The sequence below is a fragment of the Microtus pennsylvanicus genome, chromosome 6, assembly GCF_037038515.1.
Source record: "Microtus pennsylvanicus isolate mMicPen1 chromosome 6, mMicPen1.hap1, whole genome shotgun sequence".
NCBI classification, from domain to species: Eukaryota; Metazoa; Chordata; class Mammalia; order Rodentia; family Cricetidae; genus Microtus; species Microtus pennsylvanicus.
In genome coordinates, this window is record NC_134584.1 from 52,197,458 (window position 1) to 52,221,265 (window position 23,808).

Sequence of the window (23,808 nt, forward strand, 5' to 3'; positions counted from 1 at the left end):
GAAATGGGAACCTCAGCTGAGAAAATGCTTCCATTAAATTGGCCTGTAGATTAGAATATGGGAGCATATTTTAAAAATTAATAATTGATTTGGGAGAGTCCAGCCTAATGTGGGTGATACCCCTGGGCAGGTGGTCCTGGTTATGTGAAAAAGCAGACCAGTAAGCAGCACTCCCCTGTGGCCTTCACTTCAGTTCCTGCCCCCAGGGTCCTGCCTTAACTTACCTTGATGGACTGTAATCAGGAAATGTAAGCCAAATAAACTGTTTCCTCTCCGCTTGCTTTTGGTTATGGCATTATCACAGCCATAGAAAGCAAGTTAGGGGGCTGGAGAGATGGCTCAGCGGTTAAGAGCATTGCTTGTTCTTCCAAAGGTCCTGAGTTCAATTCTCGGAAACCACATGGTGGCTCACAACCACCTGTAATGAGATCTGATGCCCTCTTCTGGCCTGCAGGCAGACACACAGACAGAATATTGTATAATAAATAAATAAATAAATAAAATATTAAAAAAAGAGAAAACAAGTTAGAATGGCTTCTCTGCTGGCTGGTTTTATGTCACCTCGACACAAGCTAGTCACCAGAGAGGGAACCTCAACTGAGAAAATGCCTCCATAACACTGGACTGTAGGCAAGCTTGTTGGACGTTTATCTTAATTAGTGATTGGTGGGGGCGAGTTCGGCCTGTTGTGCGTGGTGCCATCCCTGGGCTGTTGGTCCTGGATTCTATAAGAAAGCAGGCTGAGTAAGCCATGAGGAGCAAGCCAGTAATTAGTGTCCATCCATGGCCTCTGCATCAGCTCCTGCCTCTAGGTTCCTGCCCCGCTTGAGTCCCTGTCCTAACTCCCTTCCATGATGAACAGTGAAATGGAAGTATAAGCGAAACAAACCCTTTCCTCCCCATGGTTTGGTCACGGTGTTTCATCACAGTCACGATACCCTACCTAGAACAGCCTCCTTTCTCTATGTGCCCCGACTTTAGACCAAGGAAGTGTGTAAAAATCTAGAACTTGCCGTCTGATTTTAAGGGCTTGCTGACAAGATGCCTGATGCTTAAAGGCTAGTGTTGCTTCTGCAGACAAGCAGGGTTCGGTTCCCTGCATCCACACTCACAGCCTACCTGCAGCCGCAGCTCCAGGGGCCGCGCAGCCCTCTTCTGAGTTCTGCAGGTACTGCATCCACACGTACATAGACTCGCTCCCCCCAGGTAGGTATGCACACATTTACATAATTGAAAACTAAATACATCTCTTTTTTTTAAAGAAAGAAGTGTTTTAATATTCCATCCTCTGAAATATTGCTTAGCGCTATTTCATGTGTCCTTGTCATTTCAGTCTGCGTTCACTGCCAGGCCTTTAATCTCCACAGTGATTGCAGACACTATTCACATTTTACAGATGAAGAAATAAAGGCTTAGAAAGACCGATGTGCCCAAGGTCATTTTTTTCTAATTCCGAAGTTGTCCCATTCCCTGACAAACAGGCCATCTTCTCAGACCTAGCTTTCATTTAAGTCAATGAAACTTACTCGGAACGGTGTATTTGTTGGCCATTTAATGCTCATAGCCTAATCCTGGATTTTTAAATTCATGTTCGCAGAGTTATTAACAAAGGAAATAAAGTATAGGGAACTACTAGGTGATAACAGAATTGGGACTAATTCTTATCCATTAATGTTCACAAATTGTGCAATTCTTATCCATTCATGTTCACAAATTGCGATGGACGTTTTCTATACTGCATACCCAATTGAAAAAAAACAACTAAACTAACATTCAAAATTCCCCAGGTGCCCTGTGCCAGGACTGGAGACCATCAGCTCTTTGTCCTTGAAAGGGCATGTTGGAAACAGAGTAAGAATTTTAATAGTCCTGCCTATGACAGCAAGTATAAGCAAGGGCTACTTCGTGTGATAAGACTAAGGTCGGAGGGTGGAAGAAAGCAGAACAATGGAGAAGGGGCTTATGGAGGAGGTCTGGGTAGAATAAAGGTCAAGGAAGTACGGAGGTTGGACTGCTAGACAAGACAGACCAGCTGGGACACTGCAGCAGACTCAACGGAAAGCTGGGGCAATGCCAGCAGGATGGCCCACCGGCTCTCTTCCTGGCTGAATGCTCCTTGTCTGTGGCCTGAGAATGGCAGGCTTCACCTCAATTTTAAACACCTGCAGCTCCAGCCCCACTCAGTGCTACTGGTGTCCTGAGCGACCTGTGTCTGCAGGAGCGAGTTCAATCAGATGCAAGAGGTTCTTTACACAAGGGATATCTTCCTGCCTCAGGCAGTCACCGGCTTCTTTTGAAGTCGCCAGAGCAGGCGCTTAGAGTTTAAACCTAGAGCAGGTGAAAGCCAAGTACTTATTTAAATATTGATCAAGTTCAGTGCTTGAGAGAGGGCAAGAAGAGCTGCAGCTAGTGGGGTTCCATGTCCTCGTCCACAGTCCTGCTGAGAGCGTTAGTGACAGCTTTCTCTTTTGCTTCTTTTTAGTGTGGAAGAGGTTTGGGTAATGGCGTATAAATACCTGTTCCTCTTCCCGCAATTCCTTGCTTTTTTATCTAGTTATATGACAGAATCGATGAAAAAGGGACAAAAAAAGAAATAAAAGGATGACAGCAACAAAGAGATCAACAATGAAGGCTTCTTTTATGAACTTTCCTGCTAACCAGCTTGGAAACCGTTTTGGTCTGGTGTGTCGACGGAGCTACTCTCCGGTTGACATTTTCACATTGAAAATATCGATGTTTGAAAATAATATTATTGCTTTTTTTTTTTTTAAATTTTAGGACCTTGAAATTCTTCAATGGTGAGGGCTCTTTTTTAAGGCCCAAGGTGCTGCAGTGTGAGGTCGGTTGATGCGAGTGTGTCAATAGTAATGCAAGGCCAATGTCAGGGCCTTTATCAGGAAGGAAGAGCAGCGTCCGTGCTGGGACAGGACTAAAGACCGCGGACCCCCGGACGTCTGTTCTTGCTCTCCTGTCACTCCTTAAACCAGGAGCATTAGGAGGGCGGTCTAGGGCATTTGGTGGTGATGGTTAGGGAGGGTCCTGCTTCCGATTTGGAGAGTTAGTGGCCCAGTTTCTTGGGGCCACCAACTCTCTCGTGTTCATGTAGATATCTTGAGAAAAATAAAGCCAATATTCAAGGTTATTTTGGAAGAACAGATGCATAATTTTATATTTAAAGCTGCAACGGTCGTCTTAAACTTACCATTTTATGGTGAGCCGTATAATGAAGAGAATTTTTACCTTGGGGTTGAGTAACCCAGTAACTAGGTGCAGCAAGATGAGGGAGTCCTTTCACATTGCTGAGTATTGTATAAGTGGCTATGACTTTCTAAAAAAAAAAAAAAGCCTTTTTTTTTTTTAAGATGCCATTTAGGCACCTGTGTGCAGAAAAGCCTAGGGAATCGAGCCTGTAAAGCTTTGGACCAGAGTAACATCCATCATTCCCATGAATTAAGAGGACTGCTGCTTTTAAAATAGTACTTCCTATTGTAACAGACCCGGGTGCTATTATGTCCCGGGTGTGGTGGCTTTGGGCTGAGGACAACCCGAGCCTCCCTAGGGCCTGGCACTGCTCCCCTTAGGAGCGGACAGGCCAGCTCCTTCCTCCGGCGCCACCAGGGCGTGGAGGCCCCCGGGGCGAGCGGGCGTCGCCGCTAGGGTGCAACCCTGCCCTGGCCCGGCAGGTCCCGCTCCGTGCTCGCCGCGGGAGGAAAACCGAGGCGAACGGCCGCCGCCCCGCGGAGGGAGAGGGGGGGCGGCGGAGTCACAGCAGCTTCAGGTTTCCTCCTGGAGCCGGTGGCGGGCGCGGCCATGTGATGAGGAGGTGGCGGCGAGCCCGGCAGGCCGGAGGTGGGCAAGCGGGAACCGGGGGGCGCGGGGGCGGCCCCAGCTGTGGGCGCGGCGGGGCGAGCGGGGAGCGGTGACTCCGCCCCTCGGTGCGACCAGCGGAGCGGAGGGGCGTGGGCAGCTGGGGACCGGCTTCCCCGCTCGCTCCGGGCGACGCTGGCCGGTGTGTAGCCCTCGGCAGGCCGCGGGGACAGCGCCTGGCCAGGGCTCCGGGCATTCCCGGGCCACAGCTCCAGGTAAAAGATGATTGCGGGAGCGCCATCCCTCTTGTCTCCCCGCAGCCCCGGGTGAAGTTTGCCCACCTGAGTTCTCAGGGGACAAAGTTTCAACAGGGTCCCCGAGGACGCAGGGGTCCGCAGAGGTGGCGGGAGGTTGCACCCTGCTGGCTGGGCAGCCGGAGGGATGGGCGCCGCCTCCTGGTCTCTGGGGCAAGGCAACAAGTGCTAGGCGCTGCGGGGTCGGTGGCGGCTGTGGCGGAGCGCACCGGGGCGGAGGCAGCGGCCACCCCTCATTCCCTCGGGCACCGGGATGGGAAGGGGCGGAGGGTGAGGGAGTTCAACCGCAGCTCACCGCGAGCGGTGGAAATCAATGGCATGAGGGTAGTGGTGAAGGGAGCGTCTTGAGAGCCTCTTTCCATCTGTGCTACTGGCTGGAGTTCAGGTGCTTGGGGGACCCCAGACTGCTGGTCAGTCCCAAGCTCAGGACATTTATTTTTGTGGAAAACGTTTGCTGAGTTTACAAAAGCATCTATGATTATCTTGTTTGGGAGGGGCCTTTAGGGTTCCGTGGGAATGCATGCACTTGTTTCATGGGTTTTCGCTGGAATACTCGAGTGTGGGTGGTAGGGGTCACGGGCGGAGAAGGCATTCTCGCTTATTGTGAGCCCTGTGGACACTGGGTGTTCGGACCACCCAGGAAACCCAGCTCTTATTTCCCAGACACCAGTCAGGTTTCTAAGGGAGACTACTTTAGGAGCCCACAGTGCCCGCCTATTGGTTACAGCTGGGTGGGCCCGGGGGAAGGGCAACATCTGTGTTTGCCAGCTTTTGGCTCTCTGACCCCTGCTGGAGTCCCAGTCTTTAGGTGCGCCAAGTCGTGGAGACTGACCACTGGTTCTGCACATTGATTCTATATCAAGAAATAGTTATGAACTTTCCTCTTAGGACTGCCTTCATAGTGTCCCATAAATTTGAGTATGTTGTTTCTTTATTTTCATTGAATTCCAGGAAGACTTTAATTTCTTTCTTTATTTCTTCCTTAATCCAGGTATGGTTCAGTAGTTGGCTGTTCAGTTTCCATGACTTTGTGGGCTTTCCGGGGGTAGCCTTGTTGTTGAATTCTAACTTTAATCCATGGTGATCTGATAAGACACAGGTGGTTAGTAATACTTTTTTGTAACTGTGGATGTTTGCTTTGTTACCGACTATGTGGTCGATTTTCGAGAAGGTTCCATGAGCTGCAGAGGGCTGATGAGACGCCAAGGACAATGGCACGCAGTTTTGATCCGACGCAATCTGCTGGCTTGGTGGGAGCCTAGCCAGTTTGGATGTTCACCTTCCTAGATATGGACGGAGGGGGGAGGACCTAGGACTTACCACAGGGCAGGGAACCCTGACTGCTCTTTGGACTGGAGAGAGAGGGGGAGAGGAGTGGGGGGAAGGGGAGAGGGGTGGGAGGAGGGGGAGAAGAGTGGGAGGAGAGGGAGAAGAGTGGGAGGAGGGGGAGGGAAAGGGGAGGCTGGGAGGAGGTGGAAATTTGTTTTTTTTTTTTCTTTATTCTTCTTTTATCAATAAAAAATGTTTAAAAAAAAAAAAAAAAAAAAAAAAAAAAAAGAAATAGTTATAAAGAACGGACTCGCTGCTTTTCTATGTTTTGTCCTCTTCTGTTCCTGGGCCCTGAAGCTGTCTGTGAATGAAATCCTATTCTCACAGCACAAGCAAAACCAAAGCCTCACCCTAGTTAGGTTCTGTAGGATCTGCTTTGTACGCGATAATTCAAGTGCTGATAACCTTGCCTAAGGAAGGTTTCCATACGTCTGCCTTGGCTTTTTATGTCGATGTTGTTAAAACAAATAGGGGTTTGTCTAATCTTGACGAATAGTCGAGCTAAAACTCCGTTGGGATATTAGAAAGAAGGGAATATTGCAAAAGCCGGTGGAAGTTGTACTCTGACAGCACTTCAATGTAATTAATGTTCTGATGGGGACTTTATAGGTGATTATGTGTAATTATTTTGATTATAGAACTTGTATAGTATCACACCTGATACTTAGTGGTGGTAGTTAGTGGGTAGGGAAACTGAGGCACAGAACTAGTTCTTGGGTCTGGAGCTCGCGGGAGTGTTCTGGCTAATATGACATGAGACGAGAACAGAACCAGTGTTCGCGCTGCCTTTGCCTGTTTTCTCTTTTATCAAGGCTGTACAGCCGAGCCAATGGTGAGCCAGTTCCCTAACAGGTGTGTTACGGGACTTTCCTCTGAAGTGCCGTCTGCTCTCTCAGTAGTTAAGAAATGTTTCAAGGCGCAGAAGGAAATCAGTAGGTAATAAAGGGTCAGTGAAATTTCATTAGCCCATCTAGAGTTTCAGTACATTTTTCTTTTAAATCATGGAGGTGCTTTGGAGAATTCTGAAGTATTTTCTTATTGTGTTCTCATAAAAATCCATTCTTGTGGCTAAGACTTCCCCTGGGCAAGCATTTTAGAAGTGCTTTGATACACGTGCCTTTCTTTCCTTTAGCAGGCCATGTGAGAAGAGCAAAATCCCGAGTGGTATTAAGTGGCGGGATATACTGTTACTTTAAGATTAGGCGTTTTGTATAAAATTTGTACTTAGGCTCTAACCAATGTCTGCCAGAGTTTGTGGTCAAGTCTTGACTCCCAAGAGGAAAGATTCATAATGTAAAGGTTGGAAACCCCTTTTCTGTCAGCAAAGGGTTAGGAGAGAGCCAAATAGAGCCCAAATTACTCTTGAAGTCCCAGATGGCTGTAATTTTATTATGCTTCAATGTCCTGGGTGATAGGACAGCTCTGGAGTGTAGACTTGGTTTCCTTGCAATGGTACCTGTGTTACTGTCAGTGGGACAGAGTAGTTCTGGGCTTGTTCTCCCTGTGACTTTAGGTAAGATTTGTTTTGAAGAGTTGGCTCACGTTGGGCAGCTTCTACGGAGGGTGCTAAATCAAAAACAGTAGTGTATTTGAAACACGGTATCTTGCACTGGAAACGTTTTGCCGCCCGGTGGGTTTGGGTCCGAATCACTTGCTTAGGCAACGCTGAGCATAGAGATGTTTTCTTGCTTACCAGGTGCAGGTCAGGTATGCAAAGGAAAGGTTTTGCTTTGTTTTTCTTTTCTGGAGCAGATAGATTATAGTCTGCCATTTCATCCAGCCCTTGGTAGCTGGTTCCACTGTTGTTATGACGGTATTGAAAAGATATTGTCAAAACGCGAAGCATTGTTGCTTGGGCCACGTGCCTCACGCTCTGTGGAAACTTTTCACCCAGTCAGCAAATTTGAGGGTCGCTGCGTACCTGTGACTGCCCTTGGCTTTCCTTGCCTGGGTGGTTGACTTCAGGCACAGGGTGATACTTGTGTGGCTCTTGTGTTTTTAGGATTGGTCCTCTTTGCAGAATGGACGTTTGCTTGCTCCACAATGAAGACATCTGGCCAGGGAAATGAGCCTACGTGGCAGTATATCTTCTTAATGCACTCCATTTTCTCCCCGAAATTTGATCTTAGATACAGTTGTAATTTGCTTATTTGAGCTGTTATTGCTCCTGGATTTCTTCTCCTGGGTAAGCGAGATAATGAGATTTGACATCATTTCTTTAGTAAGAGGGAAAGTGAAAAATATATAATTGAATGTTCGTTATTTATTTCAGTGATGTTGGGTTTGAATATCTTATCAAAAATATATTTCATTAATCTTTAAAGGTTCAGTCTCTGGTTTCAGTTTGGCTATTACTAATTTGAGATTTGATTTTAGTGGAAAGTTAACATAAGAATGATGTTCCTTGAAGAACGGAAGGGTGTGTGTATGCATGTGTTGGGGGGAGGGCCACCAAAGCAGGCAGCGGGCAGTAACTTAAGCTTGTCCAGAAAAGACCCTTCCAAACCAGCAGGCGAGTCACTTCCTACCTCTGGCAAGGGGCAAGCTCCTTGTGACGACTGAGCATGAGAAAAATATGTACTTGAAATGCTGGCATGCTTTCTATAGTCCCATCAAACATGTATCCAGACATTTCCTGAACAAACAGATAACTGAGGGCAGGCAAGGTGGCTCAGAGGATAAAGGTGCTTGCTGCTAAGCCAGATAATGTGGCAGAAAGAGAAAATCAATGCCTAAAAGCTTTCCTCTGACCTCCACACCTGAGTCAAGGCATAGAAACACACATGAAACAAACAAGCAAATAAACACACGTAATAGGAATTTAAAGTTAAAATGCATGACCAAGAGAATTTTTAAAATCAATGTATGTATGTATGTGTATGTATATGTATGTATGTATGTATGTATTATTGTGTGTGCACACATGTGGAGGTCAGTGGGCAGCTTTGCAGTTTTTAGTAATCAGTCCCTTCCCTCTGCCATGTGAGTTCTGAGGACTGAATTTAGTTCATCGGGTTTGGGAGCGAGCACCGTCATCCGCTGAGCCATCTAGTCAGCCCGTGAGATCGACTGAACACTTTAAAAGCAGATAGATTTTAAGTTCATTACGGCATTGGTAATTGTGCCTGTGTGTTCATGCTTACTCTCTTCTCCTGATTCTATAAAGAGTTCATATGTCATAAACTCTAACGAGATATTTTCTAGTGTAGACTTTGAAGCCACAGTGCACTAGACCTGTCTTTGTCCTGGCTTAGTGACTACTCTCTCCCTCAGATTTTCTGTTTTTTGAAAAGGAAATAACAAGGGCAGGACATAATCCACAGTGGTAGAATACCTTGCCCAGCATGCGTATTGGGTTTAGAAAAAAAAAAGTGAAACCAGGTCAACAGTAACGTGCCTCATTGGTTGATGAGATAAACTATGGAGTGTCACAAACTGGTGGACATTATGTTGACAACAAATGGCAATGGCTCACTTATAAAGAGTGGCACTGGTTAGAGGTGGGCTTAGTGGTAGATGGAACACAAGCCCGGCTTGTGAGGCCCTGGATTTGGTCCCCAGCACCTGCCTGCTTTCTAGCTGGAAAGACGGCAAGAGGTCAGTGTGATCCAGGGCAAACTGTCCTTGGCTGGGAATCTAAAGCAGGCATAGACCTCTTCATAACCTCCAGTCTGTGTGACCTTGGGCAAGTAGGAGTCATTTCTGGTCTTGCTTCATCCAGAATGGATGAGATCCATGGTCTCTAAGACCTTCTCAGTTCGAACATTCTGTGCCGTCTTGAAATTTACAAGTGCCCGGAGTCTCAATCCATTCAGCTTTTCTGGCCGTAATCCACAAGACTGGGCATGCACGGCCTCCAGGCCAGCACTGTGGCTGCAGCCGTGGTCATAAGCATTTACAGTCAGAGCACTGAAAGACTAAGGTTATCTTTCTGGACTTAGTCCCAAGAGGTTGCCGACAAGGAAGTCTGGATCCCACGTGCATAGGTCAGCGGGCTACCTGGTCCCCTTGTGGGATAGTGTGGCACTGAGAAGGAATGAGAAGCTGATTGTTTCTTTAATTTCATGGTACAGATAAATTCTGGAGCAAAGGAAGTCAGTCTCACGAACGACTTCTATGGCATTTCTGCAGGGCTGCGTGGTTCAGGCAAATGATCCTTGGTTCTGCCTTTCCCTGTAAGCACTCTGGCTGATTGCCTGTGCATCTCCACCTGGTTCTTTCTCAACTGTTCCCCTTTTCCTTGCTCCACCGACCTCATAGTTAGATGTATACCCAAATGCTAGAGTTTTAGAATGTCCAGGGTTCCCTCTGACGGGTGGGACTGTGGACAATTCTTTCTGAGCCCCTCCTGCAGGATTTCAAACCTGGGATATTCTATTCACCGGGATCATTCCAGATGGACTTGACATCATTTGAAAAAAAGGTCGCTCCAGCGTGAGCTGAATTTGCCACCTTCCTGGCTGTATCTGGCATTCTTCATCCTTCAGTGTCTCCAGAAGGGAGCAGTGCCTACCTCTTCCCATGGTTTTCCTTCTATGCTGCTGGCAGGCCAGTCATCCTCTGGTGTCTCTTTTGGTGAACACTTTGCCTCCACCAGCCATGTGGAATGATTGCTGTATACGGTCGGCCAGCTGTATTCACCGTTTTGCTTCCCTGGGTCCAGCGAACTGTGGGTTGCAAGTTAATCCTGTATCTAATATGTACCGATTATTTCCTGGCTGTTATCACCTGCATAAAATTGGGCCACAGGTATGCACATAGCATTGTCATTGCATTGGTTATTAGAAATTATCTAGCATGCAGGAAGCTCACAGATTGCATGCAGATACTACACCAGTGTCTGTGAACCTTGAGCATCTTGGGATTTTTAGGATCTGTGAGGGTTAGGGAGCTGGTAGCCCTTTGGTACTGAGAAGTGATTCCATTTCTAGCTTGACTTTGTTCACAGGAGGACTCTGCTCCTCCTGAGATAGAACCTCTTGTAATCCTTGATGCCTAGCTCAAACACTGGAAGCCTTTGATTAACTTAATAGCCCCAGAGCTGCCTTTCTGTCTGAGCCCTCGTCACTATCCTATTGGTCCTTCTCACTGATCCCTTGCCACCAGGCACTGGGCCCTGCTGTGTGTTTCTGTGTGCCTCTCAGTGTCCCAGCCTGATTAGATGACCAATGGTGGCAGGGATCCTGATTTAGGCTATTTTGTAGGAGCTTAAAGTACAGTGCACATGTGTTAGTTGATTAATTTTTTGCTAATAATCATCCAAAGTCTTTCCAGTCTTCAACATCTCCATAAAGACTAGCAGTGGTGTGCTCCTGTGTATTGTGTCTGGATTGCGTTAGAAACCACTGGGATGCAGGGATGCAAGGATGCTCAGAAAGGAAGCAGACGGCTGTCCTTGCTGATGTATCAGGGCTACTCTGTGGACCTCTCTCAAGAAGTGGTTTCTTTATGTCAGGAGAAACAAATGAAGTTCTTGATGGAATCTCAATCTTTAGATTGACAGACACCTGGACGTTTCTGTCTGGTCTCTGCCAGTGCAAATCTCACCCACATAACATACCCCCAAATGGCTAACCAGCTGTCCCAGTACAGTGAAAAGGAGCGTCTAGGCAGTAAAGACAGTCTGGTCTGTGGGAAGCTGAGGTTGCTGAACACCGAATGATGTTCCCTTGGTGTTTCTCTCAGCCAGCTTCACCATGATTCTGCCGCAGGCAGGGCATTCTGAACAATTGCTCTTGTAAGGACATTTCTAAAAATTGATAACATATGTGGTTTTGAATATTTTTATTGTGCTGAACGTTCCAATCTGCCACCTTCTTCTCAGAATGTGCTTCTTGCCGACGACATCTGATGGCGTGCAGCAGAACCACAGTCCCCTCAGCTCCTAGCTCATGGGGGATGATCAGCTGCCGTTCAGACTTAGGGTCAGGCCATTCAAGTCACCTGAACAGTTAGCCTCCATCTGGATCTATCTGTTATAAGGGTTTAGCAATTTAGTCTCTAAATTTGTTCCCACAGAGCCCTGGAAACAATGACATTGCAGCTGCGGTGTTGGTGAGCCGTGCAATTGATCCTTGAAGTTTATAACCATCTTGTGATTACAAAGCTCCGGTCAATGTGTGTTACGGCTGAGCCGCACCTCGTTCACAGGCTCGCGGTCACCTTTGTAGTCTCGGAGATATTTATCTCTCTTGGATTTACTTCCTTGCGTATGACTGTTCTACCCTTTCCAAACTGGTTAGTGTGTTAATAAATTATCACATTCACAACTGTAATCTTTAGGATACAAACCCCTGCCATTTAGGCTAAAGTTGAGGTGGGGTGGAATGGGTGTCTCCACAGACTTCTTCAGAGAGATGGTAGGCTGTGTCAGGCAGAGGGAACTAATGGCCACCGTTTGTATCAGCACCTCACTGTTAACCCTCCTTCTTGTCACAAGGATGTACACTGTATCTGTTTTGCCTTCACCCAGGGATGTGGGGCCGGTTCTCAAGTAACTCATTGTTGAGAGCCCCATTGGCTCCAAGTCTTTCTCTTTGAAGTTCTTGCCGTATCAGCCCCCTCCATGCTCTCCAGAACCTTATTTGGGAGCAACATGGAATGCCTTCTGCCTAGACTCTGTAGGCTCTGCCTTTGGAGATTGTAATGGCAATGCTTACCTCCTGGATTGACTCCTCTGCTCTTTTCCATGGTTCCCCATGGATTATAGTCAAAAGATCTTTAAGCCCTAGGGTCCCACATATGTGAGGCAAGTACTCTGCATAGCAGGGAGTTAGAGTCCTGCCTTTCCCTCTCCTTTCTGATCAAAACATGACCTCTCTCTGAATAAGACAAAGTCCAAGCAGACAGAGTTCTCCTCGTGTCCTTGGCATTCTTCTCCACTCTGTCACCTACGCAAGGCTCTGCCCTTGACACCCTTATAAACTAAGTTGAGATGAACATTTTGTTGAAAGAATTCAGGGTTTTTTGGGCTTCTTCCTGCCTGACCCAACTCTTAGGAGCACGGTTCCCTCATTTCTGTTCTTGAAAGTGGGTTGGGAGCCCAAGTTGGCCTTGATCCCAGTAGATTAAGCTAAAGATGACCTTGAACTCCCCACCCATCTGGGAGGATGTTTCAGATGTGATTTAATTGTGAGTAACATTTAGTGGAGGCGGATTCAGATGGTGTGAGGTGGTGAAAATTAAGGCCTTGGTTTATGGCTGTGGTTGAGTGCAGCCTGGCTGCCTTGTCCTTCAGAAAGCCACTGTCATGTGTAGCTCGCTTAGCTCTTGAATGCTGCTTTTCAGAGCCGCCAAAATTTCAATTTGTCAAAAGTTATCGGGCATGCATGGAGTTCTGGAAGGGGCTTTTGTATCAGTTATCACAGCCCCCAGAGACTGAACAGGTTTCCTGTACAAGATCTTTAACTAGGGCTTTACTAGAGTTGTGTGTGTTTTCATGTGCTTGTGTGTGTGTGTGTTTGCTGTGGATTGAACCCAGGACCATGTGCACACAGAGTAAATGTTCTATCACCAAGCTATAGTCCCAGCTCCAAAATTAATTTGTTTGTTTGCTTTTTTTTGTGGATGTGTATCCAGCCCTGCACACATGCTGAGCCCAGATGTTAGGTGTCCTGTCCACTCTCTGCCTTATTCCTTCCAGACAGAGCCGTTCACTGAATCTGATTCTGGGGTGACGAGTAGCAAGCCCCAGTGATCCTCCTGTTTCCAGTTTTCGCAGCACTGGGGTTTATTGGTCCTCAAAGGGGGGTGGGGTTTGAACTCAGGTCTTCTTGGTTATAACAAGTGCTCTTACCCCTGAAAGTAGAAGTAAGTCTGTCTCTCAGTAGTGTGTTTCTGGTCACTCCAGATTGTCATGTGAGGTGCTTGTGGGACCTCCAAAGCTTGCTCATTGAGAAGAAACAGTGCAAAGATATTTTTGATGTTTAGTTCAAAGGTCAGAATTTGTACAAAAATTTGTTCATTATGAGACAAAGCCTTCACACACAGCCTTTCATTTTTATCCTTCTAGAGGTGTTAAAAATATTATAATATGGGCCAGGTGGTGGCGGCGCACGCCTTTAATTCCAGCACTCTTGGGAGGCAGAGGCAGAAGCATCTCTGTGAGTTCAAGGCCAGCCTGGTCTGCAAGACCTAGCTACAGGACAGCTAGGACAGTTACCCATAGAAACCCTATCTCAAAAAGCAATAAAACAAAAACAAAACAAAACAAATCTTATAATGATATGCCAGTAGGGACCTGAGGTGGCTTCCCAATAGCATTGAACACTCCAAACCACTGGATCATTATGGTTAACTGTGTATTTTGCTTCCACATTTAACAGACATGGGGCTGATTAGAGAAAGCAGCCTCCCATGACCACCTTAAGGAGGCCTTGTCTTGATGGCGTACTTGGTCTTCTTTGGAGATTGCTTTATTAGGACAGGTTTTGTTTGTTGTTGTTAATTATTTGGTGTGTACAAGTGTTTTGCCTGTATGTATGTGTACCATGTATGTGCTGGAAGAGGAGGCCAGAAGAGGGTATTGGACTTCCTGGAACTGGAGTTAGACCACTGTGAGCTGCATGAAATGTGGGTGCTGAGAACAGGGTCCTCTACAAGAGCTCTCTCTCCAGCCGCTAGAAGAGATTTTTAAAAATTAAAAATATTACTATTTTGGTATATGTATGTACATAGTTGTGTTTGTATGTATGTATGCATGCATGTATGTATATGTATAGGCATGCACCGTGGTGTTCATGTGGAGGTCAGAGGACAGCTTGCAGGAGTCGGTTCTCTCCTTCCACCATGTGTATCCCGGGTTTTGAACTCAGGTCGTCAGGCTTGGCAGTGAGTGCTTTTAGCCACAGAAAACCCAAAAAGCCAGGTTTTCTTTTTCCTTCTGCATTCCTGGCAGAAGTCTTTATTCCCCAGGAGTGGCTATGCAGCAGGAGAAATAGGAAGTGGGTAAGATATGCGGAGTAAATGAGTTGGAAACAGTCTGGTTACTGTGAGTTGGGTTTGAAGGCTGGTGACTAGCTGATCTGCAGGAGGAAGGGATTAGAAGTATTTCCAGTCTTGGGTATGCCTCGGGTTGGGTCAGAACTGAAATTTGTATTGAAATCTTATGTGGGTCATGTTACCTCGCTGGGCTCCGATGATATCATCTGAAATCCAAAGGTTTGGGGCCGTCCCATCTTCCTGTACACTCCATCTCTTGGGTCCCACCACCCCCTCCCAACTACACCAGTGGCTGAAGGATAGATAATGGTGGCTGAATTTAGGGCACCATGCAAGGCAAGCGCTCTAGCCTGCCTACATTTCTAACCCCCCTTTTGACTTTGTCTATCTTGAGGCAGGGTCCCCCTTAGCTGCCAAGACTGGCCTCAAACTCACTTTGTAGCTCAGGCAGGCCTTGAACTTGCAATCTTCCTATCTCAGCCTCTAGAGCAGCTGGGATTACAGGTCCGTGTCACTAGACCTGGCTCCATTTTCAAGCTTTCTGGAGGGAGGATGGTGCCTTAAACCTCCCGTGCATAACTGGCATAGGGTCTGGTTCCCAGAGGCGCCTTGGCTGGCTTCATGCACATGTTCAGGAAGCTGGGTTTGAAGATAGTCATCCAGCATTGTGTCTTCACATGGGAGGACTGTTGGTTCTCAGGGAGGACTCTGTCACAGAAGCTCTTGACGTTGTGGTCAGAGCCCTTCCTGAGTAGCCAGGCAGAATGAGTCAGTAATAATCCAGGAATTACTTTAATTGAATTCTAAGATGACTGGAGATAGATATTAATTTCATTTTAGCAGCAGAATCTAATGTACCACATTGCTTTTAGGCTCGATGGAAAACATGACCTGAAATTTTTGATAAATACCAGTTTTTTACAAAGTAAGAACATTTATAATAGATCATTCCATCTCTTCCTTCTTTCTTTTTTCTTTTCACCACCATCAGCCCAATTTTCTCTCAAACTGTGATCTTTCTTTTTATACAGGTTTTCATTGTGTAGTAACCTTGGCTGCCTACAGCTCACTATGTAGACCAGGCTGGCCGTGAATTCATAGAGATCTTCTTGCCTCTGCCTTCTGTGTGCTGAGATTAAAGGTGTGGGCCACCATGCCTGGTGTACCAAATTTCTAAAACCTAGTTTATCATGTGCTTCTCAATGATCAATATAAAAGGTCCCAAATTATACTCATAAAGAACCATATTTTAAAGCTTGGCATCCCTTCACCTTTTAGGATATGTCAAGTTCGAGATATTCTATTTCATAGCTGCTTTATACACTAGGGCAGGAACCTGACCTTGCTCTGTTTGGGGTTTGACTTGCTGGGGTTGGGGTAGGACTTCGAAATTCTCTGATCATCTAGAAATTCTTTGTAAAGCATTTCCACTCCAGGGAGTTTTTGTGGAGGTTCTATTTGAATTTTGAGTCTTCTCTGAGTGTGGCTAATAATTACTTGGAGACATATGCGGGGTTCTAGGGGACCAGCAATAAGAGGCCTCCGATTCACTCGGGTTCTAGGGGCTGTTGAATCAGCCACTGTGCTGCCGTGCGACAGGCAGTGCTGTGGAGATGGTGTGCACAGATGTGGAGGTGGTGTGCCCAGGTGTGGAGGTGGTGTGCACAGGTGTGGAGATGGTGTGCACAGGTGTGGAGGTGGTGTGCACAGGTGTGGAGGTGGTGTGCCCAGGTGTGGAGATGGTGTGCACAGGTGTGGAGATGGTGTGCACAGGTGTGGAGGTGGTGTGCCCAGGTGTGGAGGTGGTGTGCCCAGGTGTGGAGATGGTGTGCACAGGTGTGGAGATGGTGTGCACAGGTGTGGAGATGGTGTGCACAGGTGTGGAGATGGTGTGCACAGGTGTGGAGATAGTGTGCACAGATGTGGAGGTGGTGTGCACAGGTGTGGAGATGGTGTGCACAGGTGTGGAGATAGTGTGCACAGATGTGGAGGTGGTGTGCACAGGTGTGGAGATGGTGTGCACAGGGTGCTTTCAGCAGTCCGAGTGAAGTCATTTTTAATTTTTTTCCTGGAAGCCATGCCTGATAGAATAGGCATCAAATATTGCCCCCTTTCCCTCTCAATCATGGTGTTGTAAATGAAATCTGTATGGCAAAATTTTGGTGACAATAGGAACACAAGAGTGTGAGGCTGGGTAGATGCCTCAGTGGTTCTGAGCAGTGGCTGCTCTTGCAGAGAACTGGAGTTCCGTTCCCAGCACCTATGTCAGGTTCCTCACAACTTCCCCTAACTCTCGTCCAGGGCATCTCACGCCCATTTCCAGCCCCTGCAGACACCTGCGTACACGTGCCACTCACTCACACAGCACACATACATGTACACAGAATAGCCTAAAACTTTAAAGCACACAGACAGGAAGACAGCAGTGAAGGAATAGAGTGAAAATCTGAGCACTTCACCTTAGCTCCTAATGAAGCTGGAGGAACCCCGGACGTTCGGATTCCAGCACAAACCACTGTTGTTGTTTTGTTTTTCCTTAAGCCGATCACACATGGTCCTCTTTGCCCAGTCTTTAAAACTTTCATAGTTGGCCTTGGAAATAATGCAAGGACTCCAGTAGCTATTTGAGGAGGAGGAAAGTTTGGGTATCATCAGGCAGAATTATGTATAACAGTTTAGATTAGGGATTGTTGTAGCTCGGTGGCAGAGTGCTTGCTTAGCATATGCAAGGCCCCGGCTTCACCCGCTGGCAGCACACACGTAAACACACACATGAAAGTCAAAACACGGGCTACACTAACTTAAACCTATTTTGACAACCTGCTCATTTATAACGGCCCTGAGTCTTACATTCATCTGTAAGGCTGGCGAGATGGCCCAGCGGTGGGGTGCAGGGAGAATAGATGGAAGCCTCTAGTTTTGTATTTTTCTGACCTCGGATACTTGAGAATGCTATCAGTTTGACAGATTCTCAAGGTGTCTGATAAAGATCCTGGTGGCTCTCTTGGTGTGTCAACAGCGAGCTGAAGGGCAGCGCTCCATGCTAGGGCTAAGCACTCCTTTAGACTGAAGAGCACCGAAGGCCGCAGCTCAAGCCAAAAGTAAACAAAGGAAGGCCATTGACACCGTGCTATCTTGCCTTGGTGACAAGAAGGGGCATGGCTGTGGAGACACAGGGAGTACACTCTGCTTTCTATGTGTTTTGGGCACAGGGTGACATGAATAGATTAGTATTTAAAGCAAAACCCACAAAATCCTCTGCACCACAGTCAACATGGTTGAACTTATGGAGCATTGAAAATTGCACAGATTCTAGAAGATGCTGATGGAATGAGTCACCCCCTCGCGTGTTGTTTTGACAGGAAGTGTATCACGTCTCAATAATTTCCTTCGCATTTTTTCCTGCCAGGTGCCTGTTTTCTTCTTGTTGCTAGCTTATTCCTGTAGAATTCCAAATATGTGGTTGACTTCCCCAGCCGATAGCCTTTCGGGTTCCTCTTCTCCCTTCTTCGGAGCCACTGGAGCAGGCGCACGGTGACTTTTGTTTGTTTGCCTTTGAGAGCTATTTTGGACGTGTCCAGTCAGGATGCCTTTGTCTGGAGAGTGGATCTTTATGGACCCAGCACGTAGGATTTTCCAAAGGGATTTGCAGACGTGGCTCTGGCCAGATCATAGCTAAGGCTGAACTTACGTGAAGCATTGTTCCCAGAGTCATCTGTGGAGAGATTAAGGATGGCTTTTGTTTTTCTATTATTGTGTGTGTGTATCCATATGTAACTAAGCAATAATTATTTTTACAACGGGCATGAGGGACTTTGAAACGAAACAGATCAGAAGCTGCCTTTCTCCTTTTACATTTAGTTGGTTTGTTTTTTCGAGAATTTCATATATCATTTATATCCCCCTCTAATTTCTCCATGTCACCCCCTCACTCCCTCACAAATTCATGATCTCTTCTTTAGTTTTCATTGCTACATGCACCCCTCCCCACACACATGCATGCACATGCATGCATAAAAATACAACCTGCTATGTTTTGAGCTGACCACTTGGGATTGGATCACCTATTGGGGGCTAGATCCAGAGAAGACTGATTCTCTCTCTCCCAGCAGCAATTAGTTGACTGTAACTCTTCATCAGGGTGTGGAATCTTGTTAGAATTTCCCCAGCCACATTAGAATGTCAGCCAGTGTCGGTGATGAGCAGGTCTTATTTAGGTCACCATTCAGGTTTCATGGTGCAGCTCCTGTCTTATGTAGAAGACACCATCTCCCAGCAGACATTCTGACCTTCTGACTCTTACAGTCTTTCCGCTTCCTCTTCTGCTATTCTCCCTGCGCCTCAAGAGTAGGGGTCATGTTGTAGATGTACCTGCTGGGGCTGGACATCTCATGTAGTCTCTGTCTGCACAAAGAAGCTTCTATAATGATCAGGGAGAGCTACACTTACCTGCGTATCTGTGTTTTTAGGGATTTAGACTTGCACTGGTTTCGGAAAGTGGCAATAAAAGGTCCTCTTCTAGGTTCCATGGCCTTATCCACCACAGGTGCCTGGCTAGGTTTACAGTACAGGTATGAATTCTCTTCTGGTGAGTGGGGGTCCAGTTAGGTAACTGTTGGTTACCCCTAAATATATAAGTGCCACTTTTGTACCCTTGGATGTATCTTGTTGTACTGGTCATTGTTCTGTTCCGTAAACTTTACATATAGGTGAGACTTTTAATTATTTTTCTCTCCTGGCAGCTTGCATAGAACCTTCAGATACTTTGATAGCTTAGGCATCAGGGAGGAGGTTTCCAGGTCAGCTCCAGCTCTGTCTTCTACATTCTTTAGACATAGGTTTTGACAGAATCGAGAGATCATCTTTCACATTTCACAGACACATGTAAAGATGATTTTTGTCATTAACTCAACAACTTGTGCAGTTGATGAGAACATTCCATGTTTGCCTTTGAACATTCAAGTTTCTGGCTAGAAAAAAATATATGTATCTGTAAACTTAAATAAAATAAACTTCATGATAATAAAGACACTTTGTAAATTCTATTGACTTTATAAGTGCGTGGTTTAAATGTAGTGATTTACGAACTACTTTTCTTCTTTGCCAGAATATAATTTTTTTGGTTTATATTTCCTGCACTTCCTTGTTCATTTTTTGGTGTATATATGTGTGCCTGTGTGTGTGGGTGTATGCATGCATGTATGTGTACATGCCTGTGGAAGCCAGAGTCTGATGTTGAGTGTTTTCCTCAATTACTCTCTACGTCATTTTCTTTTGAACCTGTTGCTGGACCTGTGCTCCCTGAATGGGCTAGACTGGCTGGCCAGCAAGCTGCAGGGATCCTCTTGTCTCCAAGGGCACATGTCACTGCACTTGGCTTTTTTTATGTGGCTCTGGATGATCTCACTCAGGTCCTCACACTTGCACAGTAAGCACTGTTGCCACAGTCCCCAAATGCCCTTTATTCCTTTATGTTTCTTTAGAAGTATTTTGTGTGTGTGAGAGTCTAGGGATTGTACTTATGGTTGTGTGCTAGTCCAGTGCTTTGCCTCTGGGCCACACCTGTAGTGAGTTATGCATTGTAAGGGCAAGTATACAACAGATAATTTCTAATGAAAAACAGCAGGGTTTTCCAGGTTTCAGGAGCATTTGCTTTTTTTGTGATGTGCGGTTAATGGCTGCAAATTGGGATCTTTGTGTTTCTTAACATGTAAAGGCATGGGAGTTGACACTGTGGCCCATGAAACATGAAAGACTAAATTTTAAGAGGAGGAGGTGACATCTTTGCAATTAGAGACAGCTTTGCTATGCATATATCTTAGTTAGGGTTTCTACTGCTGTGAAGAGACACCACGAAGAAAACATTTAATTGGGGTGTCTCACAGTTTCAGAGGTTCACTTCACCATCATCACGAAGGGGAGCATGGTGGTGTGCAAATAGACATGGTGCTAGAGCTGAGAGTGCTACATCTTGACTTGTAGGCAATAGGAAGTGGACTGACTGTCACACTGAGGGAAGCTTGAGCAAATGAGACCTCAGAGCCCGCCTCCACATCAACGTACTTTCTCCAACAAGATCATACCTACTAATTGTGCCACTCCCTTTGGGGGCTGTTCAAACCACCACAACATATTAGTAGAAATTTTAGACTGGGGCTGGAGAGATGGCTCAGCAGTTAAGATCACTGGTTGCTCTTCAGAGAACCCAGGTTCAATTCCCAGCACTTACATGGCAACTCCCAACTGTTTGTAATTCCAGTTCCATAGGACCCGACACCCAAGGCAAAATGCCAGTGCACATAAAATAAAAATAAAACAAAGTTTTTAAAAGAAAATTTTAGACTGTCTTTAATAATTAGCTTTCTATAATATATTTTCACTTTTGAACCTTTTTCCTATCTAGAGATGAAAAGATGTGTGCAAAAAGAGTATAATGTATTGTTAAGTCAAGAGCCTGATTAATGTCAGCGTTATAGTGGGGGACCCTTTCTGTAGTGTATTCATTTTGTAATGGAGGTCAGTGTCTAAACTGGAAGGAACTTGGTTGAGAGGCACACATGCAAGCAGCTAGCATTCTTGAAAATGACAAGCTGGGGGCATTAGTATTATTAAATATTAGTATTAGTATTATTAAGGTGTGATTCAGGGATAAGAGTAGGGGCTGAGCTTGCCTGGGCATGATCTCTTCTGTTCCAGGACACTCACTTCCTTGGATTCTTCTCTTTATTTCACATGCAGGAGTCAGGCAGATAGGACTACCTACCTAGCGGTGATACCTTAATCTTCAGTTTCCTTATCTGTTACTTTCCGTGATTCTATGAGCAATGCATATATGATGTGCAATAGAATATATGATGTGCAAAGTCTCTATGAAAGCTAGCCCTGTGTAGTATACTTAATGTATTGATATCAGAATGCCGTTGGTGTAATAGATTGGCCTCATACTCACAGATATCTGGCTGGCTCTCCCTCAGGAGTACTAATATTAAAGTTGTGTACCATGGCTGGGTGTGGTGGTGCACGCCTTTGATCCCAGCACTAGGGAGGCAGAGGCAGGCTGATCTCTGTAAGTTTGAAGCCAGCCTGGTCTACCGAATGAGTTTCAGGACAAAACCAAGAAAAGGTGTATGCCATGTTCACGCTAAGGCTTGGATATTTCTATTGCCAAACAAATGACTGTTTAATGCTCACTATTCTGTCTGTCTGTCTGTCTGTCTGTCTGTCTGTCTCAGACAGCTCTTGCTCTGCCGTTGTGACTGGACTGGAAGGCGAGTCTGGCCCCAGCCTGAGTCCGCAGGTGTACACCGTCACACGCTGCGTGCATTCTGTTTAAGCAAAGCTCCCTTTTACGTTGCTGATATTAACAGCCTTTAAAAAGTTCAAGGGAAAAAAGATGAAACCATTCTCTGTAGAGGGAGCAGCTCAGGATTTATGGCATCAGTCAGCCAGTTAAAGATTTATTCTCTAGACATCAGTATGACAAATCCTTATTTATTAGTGTATTCATTTAAAATGCAGTTGGTCTTTCGAAATTAAACGGGAGAGTGGGGTGCCAACCGAGTGTAACTTTAGTTTTTTTTCTTTTGGGGGAGGGGCAGGGATAGGGTCTCGTATGGTGCAGCATAGCCAAGAACCCATTATGTGGCCGAGGCTGAACTTAGACTCTTGATCTCTTTGCCTCCACCTCTCGAGTTCTGGGATTACAGACGTGTACTGCCACCGTGGCCGGCTTAGTGTAATTTTAGATAAGTGTTTTGTATTCTTTGTCCTCTGACCTATGAAAGGGATATCACCAGCTCCTTTTCTAAAAACGATAATCTGCCGATCAAGCCAGGATGTAGATGCAAACCTTGCACAAAGTCTAAATGCCATGTGCACAGACAAAGAGGAGCTACAGATCGCTCTGTGGTAAATTATTTAAGGCATGGATTTACTATTGCTGTACATATGGATGAGAGAACAGAGGCTGTGGCCTGTTGGCTCCGTGCCAGGTCCCGAGTCGCTTTGTTAATCTAACACTTCTGCATTCAGTGACGTGCGAGAGAACGGCAGAGCCAATTCAAATTAGCGGGCGAGTGTTTGAAAGAGGCCCGTTGTGTAGGGATCAGGGCTAATGAGTGCCTGTATTCTAGGACCGCCCGGTTCCATGCTGAAGGTCACAAAGATGGCGTTCTTATTCTCTTCCACTACTTAGATACAGTACAAGGCCACTTAGCTCCTGAAGCATTTCATTCGGGAAAATGACTTGTTGTCGAAGACATTAGACACGTGACACGTGAGCACGTCTGTCCTCTTTAGGGAGGGGGTGGGGTGGGCATAGTTAAACAGCCAGTGCTTGCCTCCTTGTCCATTAAAAAGTAGTTTCTGGGAGCTGGGCAGACGGCTTATGGGTGAAGCACTCACCACATAAATATGAGGAACTGAGTTCAGATCCCCAGAACCCATACAAGGCCAGACCTGGTAGTGTGCAGCTGTAATCCCAGTGCTCCTGTGATGAGGTGAGGAACAGCGATAGGAGGGTTCCTGAAAGCTTGCTGGCCAGCTAGTCTCTTGTGTGCAGAGTGAACAAGAGACTGTCTCAAACAAGAGTGAAGGCGAGGACCAACACCCAAGGTAACCCTCCCACCTTCTCGTGTACAACATCAAGCCTGCATTCACACCGAGGAGCAAGCACATGCATACATGTACATGCATGTGCACACACACATACAAACACATGTGAGCACAAACATTCACACACAAATGTGCACACAAACATATATGCACACACAAGCATGCATACACACACAAACATACACACAGATACAAACAAACATGCACACACAAACACATGCATGCACAAATATGCAATCACGAATGCACACACACACACACACACACACACTGGTTTATTGCTCCCAAGCTTTGGTCTCTTAATTCAAACTTGGTTACTTGTCCTCTTGTTCAGGAGACCCGAAGAGGACCTGCTCTAGTCGAATGGTCCCCGAAGTCTCCTCTGAGGCTACATTTTCAGATTTGTCTTCAAGGGAAAGACAGCCCTTCATCTCAGTACTTGCTGCCCTCTTGGAGGGACGATAACTGTCTTTGTTTGATGATCTGACTAATGTACTTTTCTTAAATCTTCCTAGGAAGAATATACAAGTTTTTAAAAACCCCATTTTTTACCCCGTAGGCAAATTGGCATCTAGTTGGTCAATTATAACTGCTCCAGTTCAAGGTGAATTTTTAGAGAGAAAAGCTTCTGACTAGGCATAATCCTGTAGACCCCAAACTCTGACCCCTCAGGACCTATGTTCCCAGCATGCTAACACACCCCAGGAGCCCCCGTGCATGGTTAAATGCGTGGAACTTGAGCAAGATTTCTCACTCAGCTCCTCCCGTGGGTTTTCTTGTTCACTTTTGTTTCACTCTGGAGATG

At 46.1% G+C, this 23,808-nt stretch overlaps 1 protein-coding gene across 2 annotated transcripts in view; it reads left to right on the plus strand.

Moving 5' to 3' along the window:
• Nucleotides 1–3,629: 3,629 nt before the first annotated feature.
• Arhgef28 (Rho guanine nucleotide exchange factor 28) overlaps nucleotides 3,630–23,808 on the plus strand; it is a 290,004-nt gene continuing 269,825 nt past the window's right edge. The window contains exon 1 of one of the 2 annotated variants that reach the window (XM_075976247.1): nucleotides 3,630–3,849. In XM_075976247.1, the coding sequence (XP_075832362.1) occupies nucleotides 3,816–3,849 (34 nt within the window). In that variant the 5' untranslated portion in view covers nucleotides 3,630–3,815. Of the gene's footprint in view, nucleotides 3,850–3,927; nucleotides 4,083–23,808 lie in introns of those variants that run through there. The other variant, XM_075976246.1, reaches the window with a different exon arrangement.